The following is a 12,676-nucleotide window of genomic DNA, read 5'->3' as shown; positions in this document are numbered from 1 at the left end:
TTTTTATTTACTACCTCGAATCCTAAAAGCTATGTGAATAAATATCGAAGACAGAAGAGATAGATTATAAAGTTTAATCGAGGCTTTTTAAATGAAATCAGCTATTTAACTGTATAATAATAATAATAATAATAATTAACAATAAAAATAAATAATAATATACTACATATTATATTATTAATTATTAATCTAACTAAAATTTATTTATTTATTTATTTTTGAATGTCTTGGCAATTTCAAAAACCGTGGCATTGCAACACTTTTCTATTGTGCTCCACCTTTACATTGCTGAAACTCTGAACAGAGAGAGTTTCATTCATCAAGGACGACCAAATATTTACCTCCGGAGCTGCACGAAATCACCACCGAATCCGACTCGGATTCCGACTGGGACGATTCGGAAGAAGACCCCGATTTCCACTTGCTCGAAGAAACTCATAGCAAGTTCTCAAACCTCTCACTTAAGCACAAGGCAAAAGCGGGGTAATCTCGTGATTCCTTTCCACCCCATTTTTAAAAATCGGATTTTTTAGCCTTATTTCGTGGCAATTTGGTGTTTGCATTGTTTTCGAAGATAAGGATCTAGGTGAAGAGGTGAATGCATCTGCTCATGATGGAGACACTTTTGAGGAAGTTCAAAAATTAATCCAACGTTAATCATCTTCTTCATTTTTAGTTTTAGTGTGAAGAGGGAAATAATCTTTAGCCGTTTTTTGCTTCAAGTTAGATACATACAACACCTTTAAGTAAACAAGATTTCTCTTAAACCCTTTGTGTTGTTACTTAAAACTTAAAAGTGGAAATAGAATATTATGTCTGTTTTTTACTGTGATATATTGTATGTGTTTAAGCTTTTCTATTAAACATGTTTATTTCTCAATTGTTTTGGTTGGCAGTGGGACGGTTAGAGAAATTGAAAGTGGATGAATGCAAGTTGTATCCGAGGAAGAATGGTCTGAGGCTAACTGGAAACAAGGACACACTTATACAACGCATAAAGAAGCATTTAGAGTAATTAATATTTTTGCTAAAGAAAATTGTACGATTTCTCTGATTCTCCTTGGGATTTCAGGATTTTAAATGGAGGGGTGAAGAAGTATCCACCTTCAAGCTTTGTGTTGAATTGTAAAGGTGAGCGTACTTATTTTTTAAAAAATATGTTGATGTAAATTATGCATTTCAAAAAATTAAGATTACTTGTTCAGGTTAACAGAATAATTGACCAAAACAATATTCATTGTCCAGTCCCACTCTCCTAGTATTTTTTTTTAAAACATTTTATTTATAGGTCAAATTTCTAATTGAGTTCTTTGTTTTACAAATCTATTAAGCATTCACCAGGGGATGCATTTTTAATAATATTAAATATGTGTGTGTTTTTACTTGTTTATATTATTTACTGTTCTGATTTCTATGATCTGTTTAACAGTTTTTGCAATTTGCTACATCCTTTAGATGTGTAATCACTATCTCTTGTTTATGTTGGCCTTTTATTTTTTTATTTATTTTTATAATCTTAGGCTGTGGAAACTGAAAAATTGCTATATACAGGTGATGCATGCACCGGTGATGTTGTTTTGTTTGAGCAAAATGTCTATGAAATGTTAGCTGTTCTTTTTTACTTTGTTCTTTCTCAACGCATGATAAATGGCAGAGATCTCACATGCTATGTTTTATAAACTGAAATTTTTTGAAAGGCATACATGCATACATAAAGCTTGACATTCCCAGTATTGTTATGCTTACTTCACTAATATATGCCATTGGATATATTGTCCAATGGATGAATGACTTCCAAAGGAGAGATTAATGATGTTGGTGAAGTTATTGCTAAATTACTCCCATCTTCCTGTTTCCTTATCAGAATTGGATTTCCCAGCAAGTGGTCCACCTTGTGGCAAAAGGATTGGCGCAGGCCACATAGTGCAAGAAAGTTATGGTGCTACTAAACAACAGCATACATTTCCGGTGAGATAAATTAGATCGCTCTTTTAGATGGATTCTTACCTAATGATTATTGTATAAGGAATTAATGCCTTCAATACATTTGCAAAGTAAAAGTATGCTACTATTATGCAAGTCGGTGTCGCTCACTTGTTTACCAAACTTCACAAATCTTTAGAGCTGTGGTCTCCATTTCTTGAATGATTTTTTGTTATCTTTGAATCACTATTTTGTTCTTCCAGTAACAACATACTTTTACTCATCTTGTTCTTGTACAGATTTTAAGTACTCTAAAGCAAAGGAGAAAAGCCTCTCCCTCCCCTTTACCCCCTACTGATTAAGGGTCGAAACCTTTTTATAGGTTAAAGACTTTGAGACAGCTTCCTTATATTTGGCTGCATTCCTCCTTCTGTTATCAATGAGTTACTCCGTATTATTTAATGATTATTATGTTCCATGTCTTTAATTTTAGATATGGGAGGATGAATCACAAAGGCAGAAAATATTGATGGAAAAACACTCAAGGGGATCTCTTGCTAGGGAAGATAGAGAAGCAAGGATACAAGAAAAGGAGAAGAGGAAAAAAACTAAGGAAAATAGGTACTTGATTTCAGACTTAAAGAGTCTTCTAACACTGTAAGTAGTACTAACTACTATTTACATAATAATTACATTTACTTCTGCATTCTACACGTTCAGGATCTCAAAAAAGGATTCAGTAAGGAACCAAAGTCATTCACAAATTACAAGGCCACAATATCAACCTCAAAAAACAAATGTGCCCATTAATCCAGAAAAGCCAGAATTTCCATCTCAAATTCAGGTTTATCTGCCAACATAAAGGAAAGAAACATTCCTCTATTGTAAATAAACCAGCAGCTGTAACTGGACGACATGGTGATTCTAAAACTTTAGGAAGAGCATCATTTACTGTTCACAATATGCATAATCAGCAAGCTTGGAACCGCACAGGTGACTGTAGGAATATTTCTGATATTGGTCATATGAGGAGGGGAGCTGATCTTAGTGTATGCTACAACTATGCTGACCCCCATTTCAGAGATAAACCAACTATTATTCAGAAATACCACCCTTTCATGGATGAGACAAGTGGATTTACAGTGGGGACTCATCTTCATCATAGGATGCCTTTGGCAAATGCAAACCACTCTCAACCGGTGATGCCAAATAGAGAAAGCTATAATAAGCAAAAGCAAGTGTGTAGACATTATGCCCGTGGGAAGTGCTATTTTGGGGACAACTGCAAATTCTTGCATGATTTGAGAGACAAAAGAGAATGCGTGAATTTAAAAATTTTGTTGTGGCATGTTTTCATTCATGTTGTGGAATTAAAAAGGCTTGGGGTTTTTGGTTTGCCTGATATACAAGACTTTGTGATGTTTCCCTCTCTAAGTCCCTTCTCTGTAACTCCCAATGGTTTATGTAGAACCTATAATCTTGCAATCATATTAATTTTCTATCCTGACCTCCTCACCTATGAATTGAAAGGCATTTTAGCTACATCTTTGTATTCAGCCAAAAAAAACCTATATCTTTCGTTGTGTATGTTCCTTTAACTTCAGTCTTGTCAAAAACTATTCACTAGTATTAGAAAGAAAATATATGAATAAAATGTTGTTGTTCTCTCTATATAATTTCATTGACAACTACGTTAATCTTTTTTTGCCACGTCAGGATTTTAATTGACGTGTCATAGGTTTAATACTTGCCTTTTCTTAATTACTTTACACTTGCATCAATAATTTCAATTTTTTAAAAAAATTCTCAAATAAATAAAAGTCAATAATTATATTCAACAAATAAATATTTAGTTACTTAAAATATTTTTTGGCTGGCTTGCGGCTGCGTTTGTTGGTTCGATGGTGAAACGCCCATTGATGACGATCCCACCTGTGGGGGAGAAACAACTGCCTGCAATTGTGAAGTTGTTTCTTGTTGCTGCTGCATGCTGTTGTTGTTGCTGATTCATATAAAAATATTCGTCAACACCAGATCGAAAAACTCCAACGACAACAACACCAAACGAAAAAATACCCGCACTTACCTCTCCGATTCCGATCACACGCTCCCACCAGCACCGTCGTAACAACAACCACTCCCATTCTCTCCTCCATCGTCAATGAGGAAGACAATCCGCGCGCTACTTCCATGTGGGAGACTATCTCGGCAAAAGGAGACAGCCAAGTAGAGAAGAGAGAACCTTGCCGGACATTGTGAAGATCTCGGGTAGAGAGAGAAGTTGGGCTGGGACTTAGGGTTCAAGGAATAATTGGAAAACTGAGAGTAAATCAGAAACATTATATTTGTTTTATTATATTTTCAAATTAAAAAAATATAAATAGTGATGACAAAAAACCGTTTGTATTTATAAACAAAAACCATCCAAACATACAACATTAACGGCATCAATTTAACTGAACGGAAATAACTTTATTGATGTATTTTTAAAAATTAGAAGACTCGATTGAAATTTTTTAAAATATGAAAACCTAATTGGACGCTTTAAAATAATTCAGGGACCAAATTTAATATTAAGCATTAAATAAAATAAAGCAGACAACCGAGCGATGCACAAATACCCGAGAAAGAGATTTTTCTTTTCTTTCACTTATAAAAAAGCTTGCTACTGCACTCCATAAAGTAGCCATAGAATAAATACACGCTAATCTTAGCTTAAATATCCTAAAAACTTACACAGACGTGCTTAATGAGTGAAAAAGAAAACAAGAAACTATTAACAACTGGCATACATGTGATTCCCCCTAGAGTTACAAAGAGTAGCATATTTATTCAATATGCTTTGTTTATTTATAAGTAAATAATTATCATTTTCTGGTGTAAGTCTATGCACCCATATTCAACATTATTAGCTTCAGCAGTTTCCAACAACTTATGTGGCAGGGGCACTGATTTGGACATTTTACGTTTTGTAGCTTCATTGTGCATTAGAGTTGCTCTTGTTGACACCTTGCATGTCCATAGGGGAGTTTGTTATGCTACTAACAGAGCCAAGGGTCTGAGAGCTCAACTGTGGACTGGCTGGACAAGCTTCAGGATTACCAGCATTCATGGCATGAATCGCACCTGAGCTCATCTGTGGACTCATAGGGGTTCGTTGACTCATTTGCTGAGGGCTGGCTTGCTGCTGCGCTTGTTGGTTCATTGGTGGAATGCCCATTGATGGCGATCCCACCTGTGGGGGAGAAACAACTGCCTGCAATTGTGAAGTTGTTTCTTGTTGTTGTTGCTGCTGTAATTGCTGCTGCATATGCTGCTGAAGTTGCAATTGCTGTTGGTGTTGCTGCTGCTGTTGTTGGGGTTGGGGTTGTTGATGTTGCTGCTGCTGCTGCTGACTCATATAAAGATTCATCCCAGCCATAATCTTCGGTGGACCCATAGGTCCAATTGGTCGCTGCATTGTATTAGCCCTGCCCAACATTGAAAGACTTGGAGTACCACCAGGGTGTATTTGTCTAGCCCCTGAGATGCTAGCTATGTTAGATTGAGAGGACCCTAGCATGCCTTGACGATTCTGATGTACCAATCTAAGCTTTGATAAAAGGTCAGCAGATGCTGCTGCATTTATCGATCCGGACCTGAACTGTTGGCTTATGGAATTAGTAATATTTGAAGTCTGGCTAAGATTCATTGGGTTCTGACCCATATTTCCCATGCCAGCAATAGATGTCATTGGTGCTGAGATTCCACTTCCTCCTATTCCCCTGACACCTCCCATCCCCATAGGGTTACCCATGGGTGCAAGCCCAACTAGGTTATTTCTCAAGTTACCCATTCCCACAGCTTGTCCGAGTCCCATCATCATTTTCCTTTGCATTTGAGGCTGCTGCTGCTGCTGTTGCTGTTGCTGTTGTTGTTGTTGGAACATCTGAAGCTGGAGAGCTGAAGGCCTGTTCAGCATGTGATTACCTAATGGCATGTTGGAGTTTTGTCCAACTGGATTTAAGTGTGAAAGCTGATTTGTCCCAAGCATCATAGGAGACCTCTGGAACTGGGGATTCTGCTGTTGAATGAGTGTGTGTTGATTTTGTTGCAGCTGCTGCTGTTGTTGTTGTTGCTGCTGCTGCTGCTGCTGCTGCTGTATGGCTTGTTGTGAGTCCATTTGTTGTGGTCTTGAAGCCATCGAAACACCAGAGAGAAGTCCTTGGGACATCTGTAAGGCTTGGGGGTTTCCAGGTGGCAGCATCCTTGGATTTGTTACAAGATTCTGAGAGAGGTTTACAGGTGCATTACTGCCACTAGTTGGTTTTGCAACTTCATTGGATGATTGACCAGGAATGGCTTCTCCATATTGTTGCATTTCAACTACAGCATTATTAGGGGTAGTAGATTGATTGCCCAATGGAAGGTTCACCCGGTTTGGTTTAAGTTGGATTCGGTCATCTTCTTTCACAAATCCTTCGCGTACCATCTACAATAGGCAGATTAAACTATTAAAAAAAAACATATTGACAAAGATATGTTCTTTATATGGTTCCATCTCAGATATAGAAACATACCAGTGAACAGAACTGTTGTACAAGCAAATCTGCAGAATGCTGATCCACAAAAGGTCACATAAATCAGAACGGAAAAAAATGAAAGAGAAAGTAGCATGGGAAAAAATGGCAACCGAAAATGAATTCCCCTGAAGGGTCTCAAAGCCAAGGTTTAACCGGGTGATGAAAAAGAAACTATGATAAATATAGATAGAAAATGAATATTTGAAAGGCTTAACATAGGATAATATGACAAAAAGTGAATAATAGATTAAAATATTAAATAATTTAAGCAGAATACTCTCAACTAACTTCAGATGTAAATGCTTTAGTAACTGTGTATATATTATAACAAAAAAAAGTCTACACTAAAACTTACAGTATTGGGTAATGTGAGGAGATGATCCTGTGCAGCTACGTAATCAAACTATGATAAATATAGATAAGAAATGAAGATTTGAAAGACTTAACAGATGATAATATGACAAAAAGTGAATAATAGATTAAAATATTAAATAATTTAAGCAGAATGCACCCAACAACTAACTTCAGATGTAAATCTATATAACAAAAAAAGTCTACAATGAAACTTACAGTATTGGGTAATGTGAGAAGATGATCCTCTGCAGCTACGTAATCAACTTCTTCAATCTCCCCACAATGCATAGCGACAGTACCATCAGATTTCTCAAATATTATCATCCTAGTTCGCATCCTCGGAATTATAGTAACAACACTTCCTGTATAGAAAATGGAACGTCAGAGAAGGAAGATAAACTATATATTTCCAAAAAAACGAGAGGCAAAAATTGCTACAAACCTTGAACTACACGCTCAGGCACACAGAAAGTTAAGATTCTCATTTTACATGCATTCATACTCCCACCAATAAGCGACTTTGACAAAGAAATTGACTCCTCTGGCAATCCCTCATTATTAGTTGCATTGGCAAGAAGTGCAGCTAGATTATTTTGTGCATATGGATTCTGCTTCTTAATGGGATAGTCATCAACCTTATTCTTCTTAAAGTTAAGTTGATGCCTGATAGAAGTCCATACCATATGTAAGAACGGGAAACATGACACTATCATTTTGTTTCAAAAGCAAGAGCAAAGGCTAATCCATTAAAATAAATCAGATTATCAGAAAAAAGAAAAACTAAGATGATAGATTAAATACTAATCGAAGCCACAACACCACAGAATATATGTATTAATTTAAAAAAAATTGTGGAATATCAGAAATATTAGATTATAAAAAACGAAGAGATGCAGTTTTAAAATTTAAAAAGAATACCTCATTGTCACCATTTCAATTTTTGAGAACCTTTCAAGCATATTTTGAAGATTTTGGTCAACTAAACCCGAGGTCACAACTGAGGGACTATTTGCATTCAGTGGGACACTGGTTGTACCAACACTAGCGGGAGAACCAACTCCATTCATTGCTGGGGTCTTGGGAAGAGAATTAGATCTCCGCTTTGCGGCTAGTTGTGCATGTTGTCTTTGTGTAGAGTCATTAGATGGAGTTCCAACAGTAGCAGGAACTGAGACCATTGCTGTCTTGTCTTTTTGTGATGTCCCAGGCACAGCAGCCATTGCAGACTGTCCAAAACTTGGTCCTACTGCACCATTGGAAAATTCACCTGATTTCGAAGACAATGGGGAGTGAGGTAATGCCCCGGTGGATAAGCGAGGACTCTGTACTGATTTCCTTTTCTGAAGCTGGTCCTCTTTTTTTGTTTCTTTCTCCATAGGCTGACCCAAACTGTTCCAGGCTGCCTGGGGGAAATTAGACCTCATGAATGCATGCTGTGACAATCGTTGCTGAATCCGTAATTGTTGTGGATCTAAATTGTTCATTTCCATTTCCATCTCACTTTTATTGCGGTTTATCTCTGCACCATCTAATTTTTCCATTTCAAACTGTTCTTCCTTGGCAACCAACCTCATGCCCTGCTGCTGACTAGAAGCAAAGGGAATAGCCCCTGTCTCTTGATTTGCCCCCCCTTCAAAAGCCTGCTGAGGAAACTTTTGAATGCCACCACTTGCATACTGAATTCTGGCCATTGCTTGTTGTTGCAATGTATTCTGCCAATTCATATCTGATCCTTGAAGAGCTTCAACATGTGACCCTATTTGCTGATGCTGCATTGCATCAAGCACAGTGGAAGCAGGCCTCATTCTTTTAGCAATATTGGACAAAGGTGATGCTTGTCCATCTTGATTATCCCTTTTTCCAAGAAGAGAGGCACCCGAGTTTGCATTTTCAGCATATGAAATCATGACATCTTGTGTAGCAGGAGAAGCCCCTAACGAATTAATGGAAGGAGTTGGTCCCTGCTCCTGCAAACTTCTCTGAGTTCCAACAGCCATTGAATATCTTGATTGATGGGACATCATAGGAAAGTTAGGGATGGAAGAATCAGGTATAAAATTCTTAGATCTCAAGGCCATGGCAACATTCGGACTAAGATTCTGCATGGCTGGATTTTCATGGGTCTGCTGCACAATAGCATTTGATGCAGTGTTTCCTACATCACCTAATCTGTTAATTGAGCTTTCCTGCACTCTATCTATGCATACTTTCTTCCCATGAATTTTATTAGTAGAAGTAACAGCAAACTCTGGCATATTTTTTAATCGCTTTCTTGGCAAATTGAGCTGTAACATGAAGTTCAAAATCATTAAGATGCAAGCAACACAACTACATTCATAAAGGGGGGAAATAACATGTTTATACCTTCGTTGGAAGCGGACTTTCACACAGCCGATCTAACTTTGGAGTAGGGTCTAGATGAAGTTTTGGTTGTAATGCTTTCAGTATCTTCGATTCAACTTCCTATTATCAATGTGAACATAGCCAAGTGAGATCAATACCCAAAAAATGATAAATATAGAAATTGGTCATTCATGAATGATAGATCATATTCACCATTAGATCACCATATGTCCAAGACTTGTCAGTAATCGATGGGATGTCCTTTACAATATTTTCCAACGACATCTTGAGGCATACTTTGCTAACAGTAGGAGAACTTTCTGCAGACACACTACCCCCTTTTTCAGAAGAGCATCTTCGATAATCATGCACCTGGAGAGTTACAGGATCAATATAAAGCTCAATCTTATAAACAGTATGCATCATTAAAAGTCGATATTAAATAGCAATAAAATTTGGAAAGTGTTATTAAGAAGAAACAATTTGCAAAGAGGGAAAAAATTGAAAGAGTGCATATTGGCACATAAGAAGCTCTCTACATTGTCTACAATCAATACAAGGAAAAGTAAAAGAGGAGATATCAATATAATTATACAAAAGAACTCCTCTGGAACAAGGAGTATCAATCAAAGGTATTCCTCAATGATCAGTTAACATTTCAAACCAATTAAACAAGCTAAAGCACATAAAAAAAAATTGTACCCTTTAATAAATTTGCATAATAAATTGAAATCTAAATGTTAACCTCAAAAGCAAAGCATTCCAAAAATGAAAAAGGCTCACCTCACATATAAGTGCTCCATCAACATACTTGGCAGGTATATCATCAAGAATATCCCCAGGCAAGTGACCTGACTCAATGGCCTCCAAATACATCATTACAAAAAAAAGCAAGGTAAGTACATGAAATTCTTAACATAAACAGACAAACTGAATATGATAACAAAATTAAGAAAAAGTAATTGTTGAATAAGCCACAGGACGTGAAGCTACCCAAGGAAAGGGCTCAGACAAGCAAAATTCTGGTTCTATTTCTATTTCCAATCAGTGATTAATAGCATGTAATAGCAATTCTACAATGTCATCATATTGCAGAGCAGAAGCAGGCAGCTACAAAGATGCCATCATGTGCTTTTTTGTTGTTGGGGCTAAATAGTGGCCCAAATTGCAGGTTTGTCACACATGAATATGCATCCCTGCGTGCACGCAAAGTTAGCCTGCTCCAGTATTGTTTTGGGGCTTTTTGAGGGTAAAAATGGCATTTACTTGTGTGTTTTGCTTAATACCTGTGACTTATTAATTATTATGAATATGCGGAATTCTGAGTATTTTTTTAGCATTATACATGTAATTATGTATATAGTATAGATTATAATCATTATATATGTATAAGAAAATTTTGAAATAGCAGTCATCCTGCTCTGCGCTATCCCACTAAAGTGTTTTTGGGCTCAGCCCCTATCCAGATTGATAATAATGTTTCCAATTTTCAGGTACACAGAATAAAGAAGGTGAAAACAATCAAACAAATATCAAATCCAGCAGCACTAAACTCAAATTATGAATCTCAATTATGCAAGTCTTTAAAAAATGATTGAATCAAGCCAACAATCTTGAAAGCCTAGCATGAGAATTTTGATACATGCATAAAGTAATACTTATAATACATATGTAGAGAGTGTTGAATCTACCACTCAATGATCCTTAGAAAATATAAGTTAAAACTGAAAGAACAAGGAATTATAGAGTTACAAGACAATTACCAAGAAAAGACTCTCAGATGACCTATCATATGGATGTAACAACTTGGGAAAATCTTGGTATTTTGACTGATTAGCTGCTTCATTCTGAAAATTCACAAAGTAGTTAACTTCATAAGAATACATATAAGGTCAAGCTCCAAGAATCTTGCATATTTTTGGTAATTCCTTCAACTATAGCAAAATATTAAATGATGTTTTAAACAAACCTCGGAGGGTTTTCCAATAGAATAACCATCTGGAAACAGGTTCAATGTGAAAGAAGCCTCCCTATCTGTCAAAACAAGTAACTAAGTAAGCACCACAGCACTCAGGATTTATACGCAAGTTAAGTGAGCAATATACATTGATGGCTGACCTGCTAATGAAAGAGTTTCAGATGACACAGATGACCTGGGAATCTGAGCAATGTTTTCACCAGCCTCAACAAGATCACTCTGTATAAAAAAGATACTTAAAGAGATCAAGAAAGCAACACAAATTCCAAATATTTAACAATTTCCATTGTTTGCATTGATTCTTCAATTAAACTTATTCAAACTACAGGTACTATGCCGGCAATTGAAATGTAAGACAGAGCTTAAGGAAGACACATGTCCTTTAAAAGAAAAGAACAAGATACCAATCTAATGTGCAAATCAAATGCCGAAAACTCAAGGCTTTCAATTCTTATAAACTGTCCCAGAAATTGGAAATCACAAATAACAGAGACATGAATTAGTTGTATGCATTTGCCAATTCAACCAACTGATGCAATTTATTTACTTTTCTACATTGTAAACGGCCGTATTCATATCGGCTATAAAAAACAAAAAGACTTCAATTTTCTTATTAGACAATGGTTTTCAGATCTAACCTCCTTCTCATAAGTTCTCTAACACAACTAACAAAAGACATCATCACTTTGGTGTGTAATAATCTCAGTGAAATGGAAAATAACATCGGCTGAAACTTCAATAAGCTTTACTGATAAATACCGACAATAAGAATTCCGCACAAATCACCATCTTTCTATTTTTTTGGTTTAGAACCAAAAAAACTCAGTTGAGTTAGGCACATTAATTGTGAACGAACACCTCTTCCAACGGGAATTCGAACCGTGGTTGTGAGGGACTATTTTTCTAGTTTACTAGTGCGTTAGAACAAAAACACCAAATTAAAAAAAAAAAAAAAAAAACATAACATGTTGAACAGGAACATCATGCACATAAAAAAAACACAAAATTGCGAAATAATCGAGAGACCCAGAATTCAATTTGCGATTTTTTTGCCGAATGATGAATCGAATTGTGGTTGCGCATTGGTGATCTTACCTGGGGTTTGGAATTGTCGGATGCGCCATCTTGAAGTTGGGGAATGCACTTAGGGCGAAACCTAGTGCCGGTTTTGGACACCTTGAAGGAGACCCCCATTTTGTGGGGATTGGGGAAGGGCAAAACCCTAGAAATTAGCAGAAAACAACGAAGGAAGGAGAGAGAAAGAGATGAAAGTGTTGAGTTGAGTTTAAAGGTCTCAACTCAACACATATAGAAAGAGACGAGCACTGTCGCACACTACATGCTCCTTCGATTTGTTATGCTGCGTTTGCTTTGGCCTCTCGGGGAAACAATTTTTGTGTTTTCACTTTTTTTTTTTAAGTACTGATTATCGCACATCTCTAAATTGTCCACGTGGTGTTCACTGGACGGATATGATTAATCACGTATAATTATGAATTATGATATGATTAATCAC

At 36.5% G+C, this 12,676-nt stretch overlaps 3 protein-coding genes across 3 annotated transcripts; 1 reads left to right on the top strand and 2 right to left on the bottom strand.

The window, feature by feature from the left end:
- Positions 1-221: 221 nt before the first annotated feature.
- Positions 222-2,785, top strand: LOC102666010 (zinc finger CCCH domain-containing protein 62-like; the record flags this gene model as incomplete). The annotated part of the gene is made up of 6 exons (XM_041017146.1): positions 222-483; positions 897-1,011; positions 1,073-1,131; positions 1,865-1,968; positions 2,417-2,544; positions 2,644-2,785. Coding segments are annotated over 6 exons (810 nt in total), but the record flags the coding sequence as incomplete, so codon positions are not given.
- On the bottom strand, positions 2,533-4,309 carry LOC121175155 (uncharacterized). Its single transcript, XM_041017256.1, has 3 exons — positions 4,010-4,309; positions 3,781-3,925; positions 2,533-3,142 (listed from the first exon to the last, which is right to left on the bottom strand). The coding sequence occupies exons 1-3, from the start codon at positions 4,113-4,115 to the stop codon at positions 3,061-3,063; spliced, it is 333 nt and encodes a 110-aa protein (XP_040873190.1). The 5' UTR covers positions 4,116-4,309; the 3' UTR covers positions 2,533-3,060.
- Positions 4,310-4,541: 232 nt separating this feature from the next.
- On the bottom strand, positions 4,542-12,555 carry LOC100810803 (protein PHYTOCHROME-DEPENDENT LATE-FLOWERING). The gene is made up of 12 exons (XM_006583109.4): positions 12,256-12,555; positions 11,301-11,379; positions 11,152-11,216; positions 10,946-11,029; positions 9,966-10,046; positions 9,396-9,554; positions 9,204-9,302; positions 7,758-9,124; positions 7,282-7,502; positions 7,056-7,201; positions 6,483-6,521; positions 4,542-6,394 (listed from the first exon to the last, which is right to left on the bottom strand). The coding sequence occupies exons 1-12, from the start codon at positions 12,352-12,354 to the stop codon at positions 4,901-4,903; spliced, it is 3,933 nt and encodes a 1,310-aa protein (XP_006583172.1). The 5' UTR covers positions 12,355-12,555; the 3' UTR covers positions 4,542-4,900.
- Positions 12,556-12,676: the final 121 nt, after the last annotated feature.

The sequence above is a fragment of the Glycine max genome, chromosome 7, assembly GCF_000004515.6.
Source record: "Glycine max cultivar Williams 82 chromosome 7, Glycine_max_v4.0, whole genome shotgun sequence".
NCBI lineage: Eukaryota > Viridiplantae > Streptophyta > Magnoliopsida > Fabales > Fabaceae > Glycine > Glycine max.
The sequence above is the reverse complement of the archived record's forward strand: the minus strand, read 5'-3'. Positions and strand labels throughout refer to the sequence as shown.